General features: G+C 49.8%; 1 protein-coding gene across 3 annotated transcripts in view; it reads right to left on the reverse strand.

The window, feature by feature from the left end:
* LOC126521861 (uncharacterized) overlaps nucleotides 1-22,717 on the reverse strand; it is an 84,227-nt gene that overhangs the window by 54,815 nt on the left and 6,695 nt on the right. For 2 of the 3 annotated variants that reach the window (XM_055066134.2, XM_050170569.3), the window contains exon 1: nucleotides 21,586-21,806. The exons of the other annotated variant lie outside the window; for it this stretch is intronic. In XM_055066134.2, the coding sequence (XP_054922109.2) occupies nucleotides 21,586-21,630 (45 nt within the window). In that variant the 5' untranslated portion in view covers nucleotides 21,631-21,806. Of the gene's footprint in view, nucleotides 1-21,585; nucleotides 21,807-22,717 lie in introns of those variants that run through there. 3 annotated transcript variants of the gene reach the window in all.

Genomic DNA, 22,717 nt, shown 5'->3' on the forward strand with positions numbered 1-22,717 from the left:
ATAAATAAATGCAAACAAAAAACCGGGACCACACACGCAACACCTCTACTTTAATATCGACATTATTAAGGAATTCCAAGCAAGTCAGCCTCGTCCATGAACGGAGGAGACTCGGTACATGCATGCCAGAAAGGGGCTATATAAACGCGAAAGACTGGCGACAAAGTAACCTCGGAATTTTCGGTGTCGCAAATTCTGGAGCCGTGCGTTCGTGGCAACTATAAGCGTTCATTAAAAAAGAGAAGAAAGAAAAAGAAGATTATATTCTACGCGAAAGTAAGTAAGGACACAAAATTTGGGGACTTTCTTTTCACAAGAACAGTCCGAGTATACGCGAACAGATTGATCTTTGAAAGCTTACAGGTAGCTTTTTCACGTCGTAGTTATAACGTTTAAGGCCTAAAATTCAAGGAGGGAGAATTTCGTATTTCTTTATTTCTTACTTTCCTTTTACTTTCTTTCTTTTTTTTTTTTTTCGCGCTAGCAACCAATCTTACTTCGCCGAAGGAAGCGCCAACCGACATCAGTTCTACCCACCCAATCAAGCGTCCCGGACGTCCCGTATAAGGCACCGAGCGCCGAATCTTGGCACCTAGTTCGTGCTGCGCACGAATCGCCGCCGCGGAGCACTTCGCAAGTTATCCAACGCGCATGCGCCGTGTATATTCGGCGACGGCATTCCGTTCGACGGCGACAGCTCCTCTCTGCGCCCGCCAAGCGCGTCCGGCTACCGAGGGGCGTCCCACTCGGAATTGGAAATGCGAGGATGTCGTTCTCGCGTTGAGCTAGCTAGCTACTCGTGCAGAAGCCAGCCAGACACGCATGCCCCAGGGCGCGTCGGCATTTCGCCGCGCGGTATGTTAAATATGGCAAGGACCCGCCCGCGGTGTATATCGCGAAGATACGCCGCGCGCCGCTCTGCGCTGACACCTCCGCTGCTGCCGCTTCTCACGATATATACGCACACGCGCGCCTTCGAGCCTGCGTCTTGGGCGGTAATTCCTAAGCCACGGGACCACGCGCATAACGGCGGATATGTCTTCCGCAAAGGCGAGAACGTGGCGAATTCGACGAGCTCTTCGGCATGTGGGTGAGCGATTCCGGGGTACTTAGTACGCTGACACGGGTGCGCCTTCTAGCGTTTTAAAAGTCTTAGCAGGACACTGAATAGAAACACTAAATCGGTTTAGAGTAATAAAGTATTCCTTCGAAATTCAATATCCGTAACATTCACGGTTACAGGTTAATGGTTAGAAGAGAAGACGAAGGCCAAAGTACTATTTCCTTTTTTTTTCTTTTTCTTTCTTTAATTCCGCAACGGGAACCCCAGAGCGGCACGTCACTGTGACGTCATTAATTTTAGTCTTTTTTTCTCGTTTTTCTTCATAGCTTTCTCTTTTTTTTATTTGGGCCGTTGTGGTTCAGTTAGTGATATTTTTAAACTTCCCAGGTTCAGTCTTTCGCTCATTTAGATTGTTATGTAGAGTCCATCTTTACCGATAAAAAGTTGTCTAGACGTGAGCAGACGGCGTCAAATTCCATGACGTCGTCACGGCTGTAGCTGATGCGGAAACTTCAAAGCAGCGTCGGTCCCTGTTTTTCATTTTTGCGATGATTACTTTTTTTTTGGGGGGGGGGTTGGGGGGGGGAAGTCCAAGCCTCATGTTTCACGGTAAGAATTTTTTTTTAGGTATTCTAGAATGACAATTTATTAACACCAATTAACATATTTTTATCTTCGCTGTTCCTTTCACTGTTGGCTTGTTGGGGTATTTCCCCGTGGTTGGGTTCTTGACCATGGCCTCATCGTGATACCCACCTGTCATACTCTCACGTCCTGTGGCAGTGTTCTTTGTCCTCGTCTGGTGTATGCCGTAAATTTCTTCGAATATTACCCACCAAATGGCTTTAACCCCGGTTCAGATCTCAACACCTTTTTCCACGAGCAGCAGACTAACGCGGACACCTATTTCGATAAGCGTACGAGGCACGATTCATTGAGCAGACTCTCAAACGCGCAACCAGCAAGGTTCTGGAACGAGGATCCCCAACACAATAGAAAGCACGACCCTATCGTTTTAGCAACAAAGTGTTTCCTTAATCTTCGTGGTGGTCGCTTATTGTTTAGTTTAAGAGATAACGTATGACTGCAAACAGCAGCGTTCACGCAGGAAGGCTACGCGGAGTGTGGCGACGACTGTGCCTACCCGCGGCCCGTTTTCTTTTATTGCGAAGCAATACTACTTTAGGTCGCACTTCAGCCCGTTCCGTGGCGAGGCGGTGGTAGGCACCATTGACCTTTAGCGTGACGTCACACCACGTGACCGAGAGTGACGTCACGCCAGCTGTGTAAAAACGGGGCCCCATCTCACGCCGTCGCGAGGCGAGGCGGTAGCCACCAACGGCGGCCTAACTCCCGCTCCTCTCACCAGGGGCGCTACTATTGCTTCGCAATCACCAGGCTTAACCAAGCTAAGCCACGGCCGTTTTTTTTTTCAGGTCCTTTAAATTACTTGAAGCCAGCATAATATAGCAAAAGAACTCACCCAAGTTTTCATACATATATACACATATTGGGTACCCCCGCTAACTTTAGCCAAGCTGTTCAACGCGAAAAAGGAAGGGGGGCGGGGAGGGGGGACACAGTGCAAGACACGACTTCAGGACCTAAAGTTGTATGTCGTACAGCCTTTTTATTATTTTTTTTTCCGTGAGCAACTTGGCTAAAGTTAGCCGCGGCACCCTATATATGACTGTTTCAAGTCGCCTGCCAGAAATTAGACGACAGCCTTGAACGCTGGAGATGTTGGCAAAAAAAAAAAAAAAAAAAAAGAGAAATCCAATCGAGGCCACGTGTAGTCCCCCACTACGGCGTGCGTGTCACAAATCGTCGTTTTGGCACGTAAAACCCAAGAATACAATTTAATTTTAGTGACACACCAAACCACAAGTTATCCAGAGTTCAGTACAATATAAATGAAGAAAAAAACGAAAAAATAAACGAGAGATACAATACATTGTGTCGGATATTTAAACCATTGCGCGATGCTGTCATCACTTTATATTCGAGAGTTCGCACGTATTCCTATAGTACAGAAATGTTCCATAACTGCTGAAAAAAAAAAAAAAAAAAAGAAGGAGCAAGTTGGTAGTGCTTATATCGGATACCCAAAACATACAATTATTTGCACAGGTAGCCGCCGTGGTTGCTCAGTCGCTATGGTGTTGGGCTGCTGAGCACGAGGTCGCGGGATCGAATCCCGGCCACGGAGCGCATTTCGAAGGAGGCGAAAACACCCGTGTACTTAGATTTAGGTGCACGTTAAAGAACCCCAGGTGGTCAAAATTTCCGGAGTCCTCCACTAAGGCGTACCTCACAATCAGAAAGTGGTTTTGGCACGTAAAACCCCATAATTTTTAATTTGCACAGGTTCCCAATGACGACATCGGGACACGCACTATATTTTAATTGTGCGGGTATGTACACTATACGCATCGGCGAGAACGAGCAGGATAAAAATTACTTATCTTAATAATTAGCAAACAATAACTACTCACAATATGTATTATGTGGCTGAATCACAATGGACAGGCGGGAGGCGGGAATACCGGGGCAATATCAGTAAACATTCTCTGCCGATATATAAGGTCATTTTTCGTAAAACACAGCGTGAGTTATTCTGCAAGTTACAGCACTGCAAAGATTTCTGGTTTAGATGACACCTCGGTCTAACCGCTGACCTGATAAACACTGTGACGGAAGCGGTTGTCGGCCCAAGCGGAGCTCTATACAGGGTGTTTCAGCGAACACTTTTAAGCATTTCTTTACGGTTGCCTGTGGCAGGTAGCACAATTCTAGTCCATGAGCTAGTCTACTCGGAAAGGCGGACGTTACTCGCACACAATAATTGAAATGTATAATCGGCTAATCATCAAAAAGTCAAATAATTAAGTTTTTGACTAGATTACCTTACGGCACATATTGCAACTTACAAATTCTAGCGGGTGAGATTGGAAGGCATATCCACTAGAAGAAAAGAATCGTGTGTATGACAATTGAAAGTGTTCGCTAAAACACCTGGTATAGCCTGCGAGTTTTGTGACTACAGGCTGTTAACATACGCCATCATTGCCCTGCTGAGGCAACAGCTTTGTCCGAAAAGAGTATGGTAAGCACGGGGAAAGCTCCATGCGCGACGCCAGCAGCTCACGGTGTGATGAGAATTCAGTGTTCCACAAACACAATATCGACTCCCCAAACTCACAGCAATCGCCAATGCTTTTCGTTAACTTTCCAGCTACACAGTCTATCAAGATACATTCACTCAAGTTCGTTCTTCACATTTCGAGGTTGCCTTCTTTCGTAAGATAACGTTCCGAGGATATGCACCGTGTTCCCGAGCACTGCAGCCTCACGACGGCGGGACGCAAGGCAGTGTGCTATATGTGCTTAATAAGCAAATGTGCTCATTCCGGCGGCTGATGCCCCAGCAGCACGCAGTCATGTATATTCAGCGATGGATGCTTATAAAATAATGGCAGCATGTACGTACGAAGCCCTTCCTCAAGAATCTGTACGGGTCATTCACTACGGTACCTCAGCCGGGGACAAATAACGGTCCACAGAAAGGACATTTACGGCTGGGCAGGTGCCAAGGTGCTTCCAATGCCAGTAAAAGCCCAAAAGCATGCATGAGCATATCAATGTATTTCATCTCCTATATATACTTGGCGGCCGGTGTATACAACGTTTCAGATTCTCAAAAATCCATATTTCGCGATTTCCATAAAACCTGAAGTTTCGTAATGCTTCGCAGAGGGCACTAAATCGAGGGGCGGAAGGACGGATCGCGACACACGTTCGAAGTGTCTGCGGCAGCCAACTTTTCGGTACAATCGTTCGCTAAAACCAAGTTGTTCACAGTAGAAAGTACAACGCGGCTATAGGAGTTAATTGCGGTGTAGAATCGAAGGGAGGGGTAGAGAGAAGATGATGGCCTCCGTCCGGGCTCATAGCCTGTTCCTTTTTTGTTGTCACGGGCATTAATGAAGTCTCGCACGGCGTACTAACACAGATACGCCTGCCCCTGTATGGTCACGGCACGTGAGAGAATATAGTACCAGCAGTATCACACTGTTTCGCGCGGTGCGCACTGAAGCCTGCCGGCGCGCCCACCGCGATCGCTCACCGGACGAGATCGCACACCTCTCCACGGCTCACACCCCTGCATGGGAAGGCCCCTAAACGAGGGGGGGCCCTCTACAGAGGCCCCTCCGCGGGGGCACCATGCCGTGCCAATGTAATGCGCACACGCAGCGGGGCGCGCCCCTGCAGTTGCGTTCTCCGTCTAGCCGACAGGCCAGCTAAAGCCGTACGGGTACCGAACCTTCTTGGTTGACGAGAACTGTTTGCGTGCCTCGGGACGGAAACCGAGGCTCGACCGTTGGGTGGTGAGACACATTTATCAGCGCAACGGGGCAATACGACAGAGTGTACTATCGGGAAAGTGATGGGGGCAAAACAAAAGCTGGATATCTAGATAGATATGTCCTGTCCATGGAGCGCTAGTAAGCACGTCCCAAAGCTCGAGCGACCAACTTATACGCTCGTCTTTCATCATCAGTTACGTGCACTGTGCGCTACCATAATAAGGCCGTCATCCTCCCAGTGAAGCGGCGTCACGCACTTGTAGGATCATCGGCGGGCAACGGACAAGCACACCTGCTTCTCCTGGTTCTCCTCCACTATCGCCTTACATTATCGGTCGCTTTCGTTGCCCAGCGCGGAATAGTTCAGACAGAGTTTTGTCTTGATAGGCGCGGAATGGCTGTCTTCCAAGCTTCCTCCCTTCCTCTTCTCCCCTCCCCCCACCTCCACCCTTGGGCTTACCGCCATAATACCGCACTCATTCCTACATGCGTGCAAGCAGCACGGACAAGCAGAAAGGCGGCGCGGGGACAAGCGGCGCGCGCGCGTGCAAGTGGAACCTGATGATCGTCGTGCCAGGCATTCCTCGGCGCGCGCATTCATTAGCCCCCGCCAGACGAGGAAGGCGGAGGAGAGGGGGATACGAAGATGCCCGCGGACAGACGCGGAAAGCCGCGACAGCGCCGCACGAAGGCTGCTGCTCCCTGCTCCTCCTCCACCGACGGCACGCAGGCAGGCAAGAGGCCAGCCAGCAGTAACCAAGCCTCCGCCGCGATGCCGCTACGCTGGGCGGCTTGGGACGCGCGTCGTCACAGCAGCTCCGTCTTCGAGTCGTAAGATCCCGACAGAGGCCCGATTGCGAGCAACTAAAGTTGATGAAATCAAGGCCCGCATTCACGCGCAGTTTACAGTGATACCGTTGTGATGCGTGATACGGAGAGGGGGCCTGCAATACAAACACGTGTGTGTGTGTGTGTGTGTGTGTGCGTGCGTGTGTGTGTGTGTGTGTGTGTGTGTGTGTGTGTGTGTGTGTGTGCGTGCGTGCGTGTGTGCGTGCGTGCGTGCGTGCGTGACTTGCTCAACTTTCAGTCGTTCTAAACAGCTAGCACTGTTCAGAGAGAGCGGTGCACGAGAACGAGCGCCAGCCAATGTTGAAAGCGTACATATAAACGCGAAAAGAAGCCGGCCAACGAGATAGTTTTTCCCAACCAAAAGGGCCGTGGATTCGATCTCATACTCGCAAACGAAGGCCAGTAGTTCTGGAATCTAATGGTACAGCCGTTCTCACAAGAAACAACGCTCTTTCAAAAAAAGCTCTGTGAATTCAGTGAGTTTTCGGGCATCACAAGAGCAAGATAATCTCGACAGTGGGCCCCAGACTCGGCTGCGATCATGCACCATTGTAGTACAGTAGTAATTGGTTGTTTCTTTTAAATCAAATGAAGAAAATGAAAGTAAGAAAACTTACTGCTGACCGCGCGAGCTGTAACTGTAAGTTACACCTGCTCACACCTGAACGGCGGCCAGCTGTGGATGTGGGATTGATGGAGGAAAGGTAAGCTACAGGGAGATAGAAAATAAATAAATAAATAAATAAATAAATAAATAAATAAAAAACAAGTACGTCGAGTTGGCAAACCCAAGTTCGCTTCTGATGCCACCGCAGTCGTTCTGTTTGCTCTGACAAAGGCTGTGCAGTTTGCGAGCCATCAGACCTCTTACAGTTATAGGAGAAGCTCGTAACACCTGCAGCGGTCCTGCAACTTCACTTTGGGTAGGCCCTTTCATAAGCGACTGAAATACGGTTTCAGCGAGCGCCGACACTTTCCTCGCTTGTGCGTATACGACACCTTTATCAGGATGGTTCGCGAGGCCCCGCCAGAACGCGGAGCATTTGGCTATTGCGATTTTTCTCGCGTCCCACAAGACGATAGCGATGTTGCGTGCCTTCCAAAGTGGTGTCCAGGAATCTCGCGGGATTCCAACGTTATCTAAATTTGATTGCACCGTCGTCAACATCCACGAAAAAAAAAGAAAGAAAAATAACACCCCACTGCGCGACTTCGGAGCGGGATCTAGCGGCCGATGAGTATGCGGGCCACGAATACACACGAAGACACCCAAAACGCGAAGTGCACATCTGCCCGCACCTTGTTTGCGTGCAGCGCGCTGGTTTTACGATCCGCTTGGAACCGGCAGCCGTTATCGCATAAGAGTCGGATTATACGAGGCGTTTATTGACGTACGCAAGAGCCATATAGGTGTGGCTACGTGTAGACGCGGCGTCTCTTTACGCGGAGAAAATTCACAAGGAGACTGCTTATGCTGTATTCACACACACACAAAAAAAAGATGTTCCTATACGCTGAATCTGTTCGCAAGAGAAGGTTCAAGACAGTATAGTGATGTTAACTGGCCATGTTGTTTGCGAAGGCAGCCAGCCAACGCCGAACAGAACTTACAAATAAAACGTCTTGTGAATTTGGCGTTTTGACCGTGCGTCACAGGGTTCCTTCAACGCAAACCGGACTCACAAAGCACTTAGAAACAAAACAACGAACTACATCACTAAATAAACGCAGCTGGGCAACGACGAACAGCTGTTACGAACGAAAAGCTTAGTGAATTCAGCTTCGCTCCTTTACGTTCTGCTTGCAAAATATCACGCCGGGGCCTGTATCAACGGTTGCACGCTCGACCATTGAGACAAAAGAAAGAAAGAAAGAAAGAAAGAAAGAAAGAAAGAAAGAAAGAAAGAAAGAAAGAAAGAAAGAGAACGCGCTAAAGACGGTGTCAACAATGCAGGCGTACGCTCTGAATTTTAGTGAACCTTTCGCCACGCTAACGGCAAATCTCACGGTGGAATAAACTGGAGTTGCGAACGTGCACGACAAACGGGAGCCGCTGCTATATCGTGACTTGCACCAACGTTTCAATATTTGTCGGTGACCTACCTGCATACGCTTCGAGGTCACCTTGAGGCTCCCCAAGTCGTAGGCTGCGGCTCACTGCGCCGCGCTGCAGCGGGCCACGAGGCTGAGATATGCGCAACGTCGACGTACGGAGAACATGCGAACGTATACCGTCCCCTCACTTAACTTTACTAAACCGTCCAGTGGAAAACGCACTGGAAGCACGCAAGCGGGCGGACATCCTACAGGCGGCGCACTTTATCCGACAACTTGGCCGAATTGGCTTAAAAGGCAATCAACTTTTTTTCAGTGCAATGAACTATTATTTCGCCGAATAGAGAGAACGGAGACAGCCCCACCACCTCTTCGAATGGGATCAGAGTTTGGTGCCTTCGATCTTCCCACAGCCACCTTCGCGCGAAATATATATATATATATATATATATATATATATATATATATATATAGAGAGAGAGAGAGAGAGAGACGGCCAAATGCTGTCTACAAGGCATGTATAACATAAGAGTCCGGCAATGTTGCTGTGTCCCATCTTTTTCAGGTGCCCCCCGGGAGCAGCAGCGTATGACCTCCGCACGGCTGTATGCGCGGCCACTTCAGGCGAGCGTTTTTGTCTCCCTCCGTTGCAAACTACTTCAAATAAAGTTTATTCCCTCCCTCCCCTCTCTCTATGACTACGGCATATCCACCGTGGTGTAGCTCGCGTTGCAAAAAAAGAAAATAATAAATAAAAGAATAAACATAGTAAGAAATAGTAGGTGTTCAGTCATATATCTTAGCACAAACAATAAGTTAGTTCTGACAAACTATTAAAACATATAAACTTTGCCTTATAGGAACGAAAAAAAAAAAAAAACAAACACACTCGCACTCTCCCTCCGCGGTGGCAAAACTGGGATCGCCAGTATGCCACTGGCGATTTCAGTTTTGCCACCGCGGAGAGAGTGTGCAATCCCGGTACCAAGCACAGGACCCCTCAAACTGACGTTTGGGTCAGCTGGCCCGCCAAAAACAACCCGCTCCGGGTCGAGAAGCAGGAAAAACACTTTAACCCGAACGAAAGAAGACTGTAAGAACAAAAAAAAGTAAGAGCACAGAATCTCTCTGCGCGAGCTTCTGGCGCCGTTTCCTCGTTGCGGTGGTACCACGAGTCCCGTCCGCCGATTTCCTTTTCGTTACTTTAAATAACAGGAACGGGGACCCAAAAACGTTGTCGCATTCTTCCGAGAGAAGAGACCGTTCATCACGGGCAGCAGACGGCTCGCCTGTTTCTGAATGACGTCCGAAGCCAGGCGTATAACGACCGCCCCTAACCGCGCGCCTCCTCCACCACCGTTTCCTGCGCAAACACCAACCGCAGCTGTGACGCTTCCAGCGAAGAGCCGCAGGGCGCGTCGATCATGCTCAAAAGCGCGAACGCCCGAAACTTCGACGCAAGTGTAAACGAAGGTGTCACGCGTGGGCTTCGAAAGTATATAGAACGAATGGGCATCTTTGCATACAAATGTGACCCTGCGACGCACAGCCAGATTATACACTTCAGCAGCGCAGCTATGCTTGCATGACGTCGTGTGAACTTCGTACCTAACGCTTCGAGGCGAGCCGATAACTCAACTGATGAGCCTCCAGGGAACAACAAGAGGAGCTGAAAACACTCGCGCTGAGGACACACCTCTTCAGGGATGCATATAAGCGCTTAATTAAAGAAATTATTTGGCAAGCAACACATTGTCTTTGGAGCACAGCGACTTTTTTCCGCGTCATTGGTGCTGCCGATTTCGCACTGCTTCAGGAACTTGTATGTGTAAACTCGATTTGAAGCAAGTATCCTCTCGCATCCTTTCACTATCAGAACACTTCCAACGGTATACAGGACAACGCCAACTTTTAGGTGGTGTATAGGGGCAGGGACCGACAAATGCGACTCGTTAACGGATAGAAATTCACTTCCGTAAAACTTAATTGGCGCAACATTCGTAAATTCGTAAAACGCACCCAAACATTACAGCTTATGGGAAATTCTGGAGAGTTGGCAGATATGCAATGAAGACGACAATCTCTTGCCGCACCAGACATTGACGGCAGCGTCACCACATCTGCATGACGTCAGGTTTTGAAGCCATTCCATGTTTCAATCAATGGCCGCACTGAGTTGTGTCAATAGGAAAATTTCTCACCACTGATATGTACTTTGCTTAATTAGCGCTATCTCGCAACTTATACTGCATTGAAATCGGACCTGGTCGTAAACAATATACCGCCTCTTTACATAAGCTGCTGGGGCGACTCAGCGGCCACGGCGTTCTGTACGAGGCTGCAGGTTCGATCCCCTACTGTGCCAGCCTCGAAAAGCACCAGAACCTCGACGCTCCGGCGCACATAAAAAACCACAGGTGCTCAAAACGCATTCCAGAGCTCTCGACAATGATGCCGTCTCTCATGCACCAAGTGCCAGTTCAGCGCAGTTAATTTAAAAATAATCGACCAATCAAGTTCAGCATTACCAACCCAACAACGCAGAGTTTCTCCGCCGTCGACATGCGACGCGTCTTTCACTAATAGCTGCCACAGAAAAGCAGTAAGGTATCGCATGCATTGATGCGTAAGCTATCAATGACCTTTGTGTACATACGCCTCAAAATACGTTCTGTGACCCCGTAACGCAGCCACACTCTGCTACCAGAAGCCGCAACCGCAACGAAATGTTTCACGGTCTCTCCCCCACGCAAATCGGCGTGGCAACCCACATATCTTCCGTCTCGCGCCAAAAGAGAGAAGCGCACGCGGCGAAAGCAACGAAGCAAACATGCGTAACGGGTCATACCGGAAGACGGATCGGTCGCAGGAAAGTGATTTCGGCAAGCGCTGCAGTCTTGGCAGTGCTATAGGTGGAAAACAAAAGACGCGAGAGGATGGCTGCCGACTCCCCGCCGAGAAGCGATCCCCTCCGAGCAAGGAACCCAACGCAGGACACACGCCGAGATTGCGTGAGGGGCCCGGGCGGGCTAGCGCGCGCGCGATCCGTGATGGGAAGGGGGTGGTCGCCTCAGCTTCGGCGGCGACGATCAGGGCCGGAAGGACAAGCAGCGCCGCAGCCGAGGCGATTGGATTCGCGGTGATTGAGAGCGCCCCTTCCGAGTTACGCCCGTCCCTTCTTTCGAGCCACGCAGCAACGAGCGGCAGCAAGCAGCAGCCTCGGGAGCAGTCATCCTCGCTTCCTGCGTGCCAGCGAAACCCTTCCCTTTGGGTCTCCGCGTGCGCCGCCGATTCGACTCGCTGCGCGAGACTCGGACTGAGAGCGTTTCGCAATCCTCCTCGACGGGAAGCTGGCACTTGTTTCGGACGGCCAGAGCTGTCGTCTGAAGCGCCGAAGAGCACACGAATGAGGGGCTCCCGTTAAGGAAGGGAACAGCTAATCAAGCACTTGGGCAACGATTAATGCGGAATCTAGATAGGACAGAGGGTTCACAGGGAGATAAGATACTTTTGAAATGTTAGACAGCGGTCGGAATAAGAGATTTGCCAAAATCTTATTCCGACCACTGTCTTGTCTTTTAGCAAGCATCAACTAGGTCAACAAGCAGTTCTGTTGCGGAATAAGAGATGTTTCAGCCTGAAGCCAACCCTTAGACAAAGGGACTCCTCAGGGCAATTGATGTTCTTTTTCTTGTATATTCACGTGCGTTTAATGAGCCTTTCGCCTGTAGAAAGGTTCACACTTAAACGAATTATTATTCCGACTAAAATAGCACCAACATTCCTCCCTATTCAACCATGGCGAGTGACACATGCAAATGAAGCGCTAAGCACACATAAATTTGCGAGAGATTAGCGCACATACTTTCATGTCAGAACCCATGAATAATTGCGGAGGTTCTCATTAGGTTAAATACGACGTCAATCACTGCTGCAGCTCTGATTAACGTGGGGAAGGGGGTTACACGTAGATACCAACCAAGCCCCTAATCCTGAGCTCCCCGCATTTCCTCGCTACTGTAAACACCGTCCGATAATGACGCATCTCGGGACCTTAAGCATTTGTTTTACACTCGCGTCGTGACCCACGCAGATGCACGCTTTCAGTAATAAGTCATCGATGAGGTCCTTCGTGACAGGGTGCTTCGCACAAACGCGTGCGCTGTTAACCGTTGCCTTTCGTTCCGCGCAAAATCAACGCGCCCAGCTGTTTTCCATAAACACACGCACGCACGTCAGGTACGAGGCATCCATCGATAAGTGCTGAACGAACATTTAAAGGTCCACTGCTCGACGGGCGCTGGTGCTATCTAATCAGAGCCTTATCTGGCAACGGCAAATGAGCATGAGCTAGCCGTGAGGCAAAACAATGTGATCAAAAAAAAAAAAAACAATAATAAAAAGGACGGACGCGTGCCAAGTCTCGACATGAGTGCGCCCATGCAGACTTCCCTGCATCTATTTTGGAAGGCGTCCACCATTCGTCATTTGACGTCATATATACCCGCATGAGCGCCACTTTCCTCGCTGACATCACCCTACATTACCTTTCAAAACGCCCACGGACGGTGACTTTAGTGGTGCCAAATATGATAGCTTCACCGCCGAACAGTTACTTCTATAGGCAACGTAAATGCACTACGGTTACGATGAGGAATCGTTACACGTTGCTCACGAAGAGGCAGGCGCAGGGGATTCACGCGTGTAGCACATCAACGCGAGAATTAAGCCAGCACATGATGTCGCTGTTGCCTCACCGGATTACGGACATGGCTTACAAAGGCGCATATAGAATGCGCGCCCGCTTGTATCGTTCCCTTTCTTTTTTTCTTTTTTTAGATACCAAGTGCAAGGTCACGCACTCCGCGTTGCATTCAGTGTAGCGGTAGACCGTAAGCGCAGCTTCCCTACCTGCGTATCCCATACGCGTAGCTCAGGCTGCCGAGTGCATAAGTCAGAGAGCCAGAGCAAAGAAAGAAAGAAAGAAAGAAAAAGAAAGAAAGAAAGAAAGAAAGAAAGAAAGAAAGAAAGAAAGAAAGAAATGGAATGCGCACGTGAGGATAGTCCGTAGCACCGAGGTTTCAGGCCTAAAAAAGACAAGCGCAATAGACATTCCCGCTATAAAGCACGTCAAAGCGGCCCAGCACACACACCGAAAGCAAACAGAGACGTCCGCTTGTCTGCAGGATTCCCTCCAGCTCGTACACTGCAGCTGGCACGTATCCTGCGGCATTACTCTATAGCGCATAGAAAAGTTATCCCTATTACCCACGGCACCGGCAAATACTGTTCGCGTCGATATACAGCTGTCTTGATTCGGCAGGTTTCGCTAGAGTCGCACTGCCATCTGAACCAAAAGTACCATCCTTTTCCTTCTTCTTGTCTTCTTTTTTCCTTCTTGGCGCTTCTTGCATCCAAGTTATGCAACTTAATTTAGAAGCGGAAAAGCTGAGAATTAATCACCCGCCATCAGGGACAAATGCGCGTCACCTCAGGAAAGACGAAATATAAGTGGTCGAGCAAGCTCAAGGTCAAGGTCGAATGACATTTCATGTTTTCGAGCGCTTCTCTGACTTGATCAGACGAAACAAGAACATGCATGACTGACCCTGACACTTGGGTAACGTGCGAAGGCGCATCAAGCACGAGCATCAGCTACCGTGACAGGCTGTTACAGGCGCGCGAACACGTTGCCACACTTCTTTAGTCAAAAAGAAAAGAAAGAGAAAGGGAGGGAAGGGGGGGGGGGGAGTTAAATTTCTTCTCCCAGGCCTTCCAGACAGACGATTCTTCAAAGAGTCTTCGTCGCCGTCCGGCGATACTCTGTAATCGGGGAGGCTAATTTAGGAATACATCGGTTCATTAGGACAACGTAGAATACATCGACTAGCGACAGCCGATTATCGGCTCGCTCGCATCCCCCATCTCCTGTCTACACACTCTTTTAAGTATCCTTGCGGATTGGGATGGTACCATTATTTCGCTCACATTCTACCAACCACTCCCTTTCAAAGTATACGGGGCCACTAACAACCCACACTGTGACCCCGTTTTTTTAAGTCCGGTTCTTTGGTACACACAGACCCCCATCACTTAAAGACCAACCGCACATGGCCGCCCTTGTTCGAAGTTCACGCACCTCGGTGCAGCTGGCACGGAGCAACGGCATGCCCGGCGAACACACAAGTCACCCAGCGAGCCACTAACCCCGGACAACCTGCAAAATCGTACTCGCGCGCGACGTTGCCGCCAGTTCTCCCGTTACATATATAGTATACGCAATGCTCGAAGGTGTAAACTGTGTATGTCCTACACCGCAATGGGAAATGCCGCCACCCCCGGCAGTGCCTGTGTTTACGTTAGCCCACGAGAACGCGCCTACATGCATCGCTGAGCCACAATGCGCGCGGTGAGGCGGCTGCTTGGCCTCTCGTTACATATACGCTCGTTCGTAGTAAAGTGTCCACGTATCTCGGGCACCGCAGTGAAAGCGTGCCATCCCCAGCGGCGGTCGGTGTCTCGAAGAGCAGCACTGTTCTATAAGAACACAAACGGCGGTCGGCTGCGAAAGAATAAACAAAACCTGCGCGAGTGGCATGCCCGTGGCCCCCGGTTTCTATAACGTGGCTGCGTTCGATGCATGCGAGGCGGAGTGTATCAGCGAACTTAACCGGGCCCAATACCTTAGTTGCTTTAGACGCTGTGAACGGTCATTTCTCCTCATCCTCCACAACTTTTGAGATGACCCTTTATCGGTAGCTAGGGTAGGTTAATTAAATGTGAACTGATTAAGATTAAATAATTATTCTTGCATAATTACACTTAAATATTTGTTTGTGCAATATATATATATATATATATATATATATGACTAGCCTGAACGAAGCTTTTCGAGATACACTGGGCGCCGTTCGCGTAAAATTCTCTCCCTTATTCTGCAATTTTAGGCGACCTCTGGTTGGGAGAAGCGGTGGTGTGCCCGTTCATGTTTCATCTCTCTCGCCCGATCCGTTTCCAGATCATTCGCGAGGAAGTCAACGCAAGTTTCACCAGCACGCTAGCACTGCTTCGCGATTCGAAAGGCGACGGCACAGCTGCGTATACTAGACCGAGCGTAGTACAACCTGATGTTGGGTTAGTTGCAGCGATGATTAGAGAAACCGCGAAGGAACGGACCATCAGAATCGGAGTACATAAAAGCAATTTCGCGGAGGAAAAAAAAAAGGAACGCAGGAAAGTACGGACCAATGTCCGTGTGCCTAACAGGGAAGCGTTTTCCATCGAGCTATAGCTAGTAAGCTGTCCTAAACACCCATTGCCTCTTTCTACCTCCCCTCGCCCATCCCTTCTCCTCGTTACTGGCCGCTGTAAAAGCGAAAAGTTCAAGGTCACATGATCACGATGCGGTCAGCAGACCTTTGCTTCTTCCTGCTCCTAATTCCTTTAATTAAACAACTGGTCTCAACAGATTCAGTAAGATGAATATTTTTTATTCGAAATTTTGCCCTGCGGCACAAACGTGTGGGGCATGTTATATGTAAAGATTGTTATGTTCAATGAAGTTCAGCAGAAATTCATGGTGTTGACCATAGCTCCGCAGATGGCAGTCAGGTGGGCGGCTTAGGTGTGGTCCCACTTTGACAGGTAGCATCACTAGCATGTTTCTTTTTCTTTATTTCTATGGAGGAGGAAGGGGGGGGGGGTGAATATACATATAGCGGAGTTCGTAGGCCAAGGCGATAAGTAAGAACCAGCACCGGCCGATCATATTACCGGAAGCATATTATTAGCGTAGACAACCGGCGAATTGCACACTGCTAACGAACGAAATAACGAAACAAGGCATTAAGCTTCGCCAATTTGATTCTTTATTTTATGCTAATCATAAAGAATAAGGTAAGTAGAAAGTTGGTCATAACAAACCACGCGCTCTTTCGAGGCTTTCGTGTTGGGTCACTCCCACAGAGATACACAGATCGCCACAGAGCGATGCCTTCGCCGATCGCCTTAACGTCACCGTTTATCTAATTGGCCATTTGTTTCTTCACTTCTCTTTTCTTCTTGTATATTTATGTAACTTCATTGAGGCCAACTATTCAAGTAATGTTACGTGTAGCTGATGGCCAATGCTATTTACAATTTATTTACAGGTGAGCTAACGGAGGCCAAAATTGCGACGGTATATCAAACGGGCACACACGTCGTCTTCCTCCTCCTCAGTGCAGCCACACTGTGGCGGCTGTTCCGTATCAATACACCTCTAGTACTCTTCTTGCCTTTCATTTATCACCAATTACGTATTTTCTATTAATCCATCTATATAATGCATTTATCAAAGTCATTAAATTCTCTGGTTGGGCAGATGTTGCTGCGTTTAAGGTCACCACTCTCCTCCTCCTCCTCTTCCTCCTCCTCCTCATCGTCATCATCATCAACAACAACAACAACAACAACAACACGAACGACCAGTGCTAAACCACCGCACCTCTATCCGTGCCATAGGCCACGAGGTCGACATTCAGCGACGACTAAATCCGTTCCGTTTCTTTCTTTACTACTATTTTTTTTTTTTTGCGCCGTTGGAACCGTGCCTAGGTGGGAGAAAGGGCCGCGTATGCATACGCCCTGCGCATCACCTATGCGGCCCACGCCGCGGCCGGATGGCGAAACGGCCCACCAAGCACGACGGCCGAACAACAAAGGGGGAGGCCGACTGCCATCCCACTCTTCTCCCACCGTGTACACGCCGATGGAACCACGCCCACGAGAAACAGAGCGGTCGCCGTCGATGGTGCCGAACCACGGGCACCCGAAAAGGCCCGCGCGCCGAGATTGCGCGATCCAAGCTGCTATATAACGGGCGGTGGATGGATCCGCGGCCGGCTCGAGTCGATATTATGCACGCCACGAATATAGGCACACACACTTGCGCGTAGTGGGGGTGCGCCGACCGGAACGCGCGGCGCCCGTTCGGTTCCTATACTTCAGCGTCGCTAATACCGTGCAGTATTGTGGAAGGTTAACGAAAGCCACGGACGCCGGCCGACCGCGGCTCCGTATACACACAAATGCACGTTCCTCCTCGTGAACACAGTCACAGGCTAGCTAGCCCGAGTGTCTCGGGTCGTCCGGGATGGCTACCGCATCGACGCTTCCGTACATCACCCGGTTTGCACCCGATTTCCCCGTACCACTTTGCTGATATAACTGCCCCGATTGCCCGCAGCAAGCGCTGTTGTTTCCGGGAAAGCCGAAGTGAGGTTTTTCATGCAGCGCCAAGTTGCTGCGCGAGGCAAAAGTTCCTAAGAGTTGCTCGTCAGCTGTATATAAGACTCGCGATACGATACTGTATCGAACCGCTCGTCTCAGTTATTGCCGACAGCTAGAGACAGCTTTTCGCACTTTCGAAACCGGACCAGGAACAGCTGATTTCCTAGCATCAGCGGGACCCTCCTCACTTCTTTTCTTATTTATTTATTCTTTCCTGCGTACCATTCATCATAACTTCGCCATAAAGGCTTGATATAAGTAACCGCGACTGATAGAAAACTATAGCGTCAATCCTTACAATTTCTTCTTCTTTTATTATTATTCATTTTAAAAGATTTTCTCTGACGTTAAGAAGACATTGTTCGGCTTCCGTGACTCGATAGCATGCGAACGTAGGACGACCAGGTGCCGGTCCCTAAAGCAAGGCTTTTTTTTTTTATTTAGCCTTCGGGTGGTCGATGTCTGCTGTAGGTTCCACTGCGCTGCACCGTTTTAACGAAGCAAAAGAGCATGCCGCGAAGAGCGCGGCGATTTAATTGGTATATACCATCGCAGAAGAGGAGGTGAGGGCGTCGCCCGTGAAACGTGGCGCACGTACGTACCGCGCGCGCACGCGACCTGGGTGAAAGATGGCTGTCTCTTCGCTCTTTTGTTTTACCGGCGGTCATCATAGTACGCCGGGCGCGAGCCTTTGACCGTGCGCGTCCGCGGATTGTGGGAAAGAGAGCGAGGAGGTTCGATCAACCGCCGCAACCGCCTCGCGGCTCGGGGCCAAAAAAGGGAGGGTCTCGATGATGATGTCATCGTCCGCCGCGGCGCCGCGGGTCTGTGTTCCACTTGAGTCACCACCGCTAGCGAGAAATCCCAATGCATAAATACGACGAACACAAGGCGCGAGCTTTCAGTATAGCGACCGTCACGTTCCAAACAACCATGGCTCCCGCATGTGGCCAGCGTCTCCGGACGTATGGCCGCATTCTACAAGGCGGTGGCGCGCCGAATAAGCAGTGTAAGACATTGGGAGGCTATCTAGGAAAAAAACAAACACAGAAAGAAACAAACGGGGTCGGAAAGCGTTTCGTTCGTAAGATCTGTTTGTGAGTGGCAGGTCGCCTCTGCTGATGTTCTTGTTCACTGTCACGATTGGTCGACACCTCTACTTACGGACCACCCCATAATAATACTGCATGAGCCATTTTGTTAACGCCAGCTCCACTAGACGTAGACAAAACCACTTCGTGTTGCAGCTAATCCGTCTTCTTTCGTCTACCAGACGTCCTGATTGTTGTATGACTTACTTCCACTCCGCCTATCAGTCGCCCACTCCTCGCTCAAGGTTCTTGATGTTCGTATTTCCTCAATAATATCTTATCACCTCTTCTTAGGCCGACCTAGTTTCCCTTTCCCACCGAAGTCAATAGACATTGCTTTCTTAACGGACACGGCTCCCATCTCTTCTCAACACACGACTAAATCGTTCGTATTGGCCTCTTCAACCTTGGCTTAGATGCACACGGGTCTATCGACGATGTCGTGCTAAGTGAGCGCTAATCGGCCATGTCGAGCTAACTCCTTGGAAGGAAATACTACTCGGGGAAGCCTAGTGCTACTGATAGCTCCCCACCGGTCGCGGAGAGTGTCACGTGAGTGCCTCGAGCGCGAGACAGTGCCCACGCCATAATAAGGTATCCCCACTCTTCTTCACGCTTTCCCCCACCCAGAGCGAAAGGCTGCGATGCCCGCTACTGTTCCTCTGGCGCAATCGGTGTGGACACTTTCTTTATCAGTCCAGACAACCATTTCAACATTATCATATCAGCCACCTTCATCTTCTTTTGAGGACAATTCATTGCAATCGCTCCGATTCTGTGTAGATTTAAAGCGGTAACAGTGGTATTTATAATCAGGAGAAACGAAGCAGACCCATCGTAATCAACAGCGCAATAGAGTTTGCTACAGGGCACAGGCGCGCCTCTCCCAGAGACATCCAAACTCCCTCGTCATGCGCCAACCGAACCCACCATGCAGGCCCCCAAATTTCCTCCCCTTCGAACGTGCCATTAGAATGTGTTTTTCTTTTCCTTGATACTATCCCTATGTTTATCTGACACACCACCGGTTGGTCTATCTATCCTGCATGTTACATAACATATGCTCCACCCCACTTCTACCTGCTAATCTCATCTTGAACATGAATAGCCATCGTACCGTCCTTTACCTTTTAATGTTGACTTAGATGCACATTATTAAAATGAATGAATGAATGAACGTCCTAATTTTATGCCTGTCAATTTCCTTTCCGCCTCTCTTCGAGCAGTCCCTAGCTTCATTCCCAGTTTGCTGGCCTCTAAGTTATGGCCCAATAGTATCGGCAGGATATGCGTATGCTGAAGACATCTGTAACCTGCCGCTCGCGACTTTGCCTGACCAACGCACGAGACGGCGGCTGCTGCTGCTGCTGTTCAAAGGGCCATTGCAGCACGCGTGGTGGAGGCTTCATTATGGCGACCCGCGCTTTCGAGGCTAGTTTCAATATGCGGGGCAGTTTGGTTCAAGCAGAACTATACCACCACTAAACCCGAACATCGCAAACAAACTAGCAAATAAAAAAATAGAATCTTATGGTTACAGCTATGCTTAAGCAACGAAAACAATGTCACGTGATAAGACGTACGCGTGGGAAACGCTCGCCGGTCGGCACCACACGCACACTTATCAACGGGAAGAAACCGAGCCCGCGACGAAATCTCGAGGCCGGGCGTGCTAGCTTTCTCCCACATCTGGCCAGTGTCGAACGCTCGAAAAAATATATATATAAATAAAAATCTGGGCCTCGCCGCGGACCGGGACCAGACGCTGACAACGGGAATAACGCGCCCGACGCAATTATGCATGCGAAGGCCAGAAGAAAAGGAGTGAACGAAATAATAAAATAAAAAGGAAGCTTGAACCGCCGCAGACGCATGCCAGACGAAATGCACAGTCGCCCGTGAGACGACGAAATCTCCTGGGAGCTCCGCCGAGGAAACATATCTCGACGTGCACGCCAGCCCCCCTTTCCGTTAGAGATACAAATCATTTCATTCACATCGCGCTACCGTAGAGCTAGCTGCACGCGGAGCAGCGATGAATGAGAGCGCAATCACTGGGAACTGGGCTTCGGACCCAGAAACATTTCTCCGTGCTTTTTTTTTTTTTCCATAGCGTTCTGCGCGTATGCGTGGGTGCTCGAGTCTCTCCGTGCGAGCACCTGTCCTCTTAGCAAACGTGGAAGCCCACCACGCAGGGGCACGAGAAGAAAATGGCCCGCCACGCGGCACACGGGGCCGATTTTCAGTTTCCTGGCTTCGATGAATGCGGCGCTTGCAAATGACAGCTTATGCCACGCCGCAGGCCAAATGACTGAATATTTGAAGTCCATTATGTAATAGTGTGCAGAAAGTCAAAATTTGAAGTTCGCTCGCATGCTCAACATTTGTACGCTGAGTTCCCCATCTATAAAAGGCACACAACACCATTAAGGAATTCCGAAAGCGGTTGCTACGGGAACGTAGGTACTGGTGGTATAGCAGTTCTCTGGTTCCGATTACTTTTTGGTCTGATTTACGCACGTCACTACAGCACATGTAACAAAATAACAAGCGTCCCGTCGTAAAGTGCACACACACTGGTTAAAACAAAAATACGGGGCTCTTCAGAAAGCCCAAACGCATTGGTACGCCAAGATGAGTCAAATTTGACCTACAACGTACGGTCCATAAAGTTCAGGCTGAGGCGTTTTTCTAAGCGAATGCGCGACGCAAACCGCCACTGTCCCCTCGGGTGCGATCACCACCGGGCGCGACGCACCACACGACTCGACAAAAACCGGCTCCGCCGTCCGGGCCGATTCCCGCCCCTTCCAAAACTTTCTCCGCGCCCAAACCGGTCGCACAAACTCCGCGCAGACACGGGAGAAAGAGACGAGGCGGCGTTCCTCACCGTAAATCGGTTCCAAATCTCCTTGTAGAGTCGGTCCGAACCCATGACACCAGCCGTCCAGTCAAAACAACAACACTACACATGCTGCACGTCAATCCACCACGTGCACGCACAATGCCGCACGTCTTCGTCAGGTCAGGCGGCAGCAGGCAGCCTCCGATGCTGCCTGCCTCGCGGCCGCAGACGACGCCCGGCGAACGTCATCGCCCCAGTCGGACAGGAGCCGGCGGCGGGCGCGCCGCGCCATGACGACGAACCGGCGTCACGTGACCGAAACATGAGTCACGTGCCGTGGTCACGCGGGCATCCTCCGCGAGCGTCGTCGTCTGCTAAATACGCGCGCCCCGGTGGACAGTGCGTGCGCTCTAGTCCGCCGCGGAAGCGCAAGCGCAGCGTCGGGCCGTGAGCGCCTTTGAGACAACTTTTTTGTTTTCGTACATTTTTTTTTCTTCATACCCCTCACGCCGAGGGATTCTTGTCACACCTGTTCTCCTCCCAGCAGGTGTCGGAGGGCCGCCTCCTCGAGACGAAGCGGGAAATTCGAACTGGAGAGTCGACTGGGAGGCAAAAAAAAAAAAAAAATGCGACGAAGACGACGCGCTACTGTGCGCAGGCCGCGAACCTAGCATAACCTTAATGAAACCGAATGCAATCATTATATTTCATCTTAACGAAATGATGGTCATGTGTTGACCAGCACCGATTACTATGCGTCTTAAGTAAACCGGTGTTGTTGGACGTTTGAGGTAAAATTACGCGACTATGAGCCACATGTTTAGCTTTCCTTATTCTTGTCACGCATCAAGCAGCAGCTATCACAAAATACAACTCTGCCATGGCAGGACACTGTACACGAGACCCAACGTTTGTTGCGTTTTGAGGACCTCCCGCCACTCCCTTTTTATGTTGTAAACCTTCATTTTATTTGCATAATGAGAAAAAATACGCGATGAAAGCATAATACGTAATTTTACCAGAAAAATCGATTTATTCGAGAGTAGACGAATCGAACACGTAGGAGGGAGGAGATGCAGCACAAGACCGCCTTACAAGCGAAGCACGATCACAGCAGGGGCGAAAGAATGTCACACGTATAACGTAAGAAAAAAAGGGAGAAAAAAAAATGAAAGAA

This window comes from Dermacentor andersoni, chromosome 6, assembly GCF_023375885.2.
Source record: "Dermacentor andersoni chromosome 6, qqDerAnde1_hic_scaffold, whole genome shotgun sequence".
Taxonomy (NCBI): Eukaryota; Metazoa; Arthropoda; class Arachnida; order Ixodida; family Ixodidae; genus Dermacentor; species Dermacentor andersoni.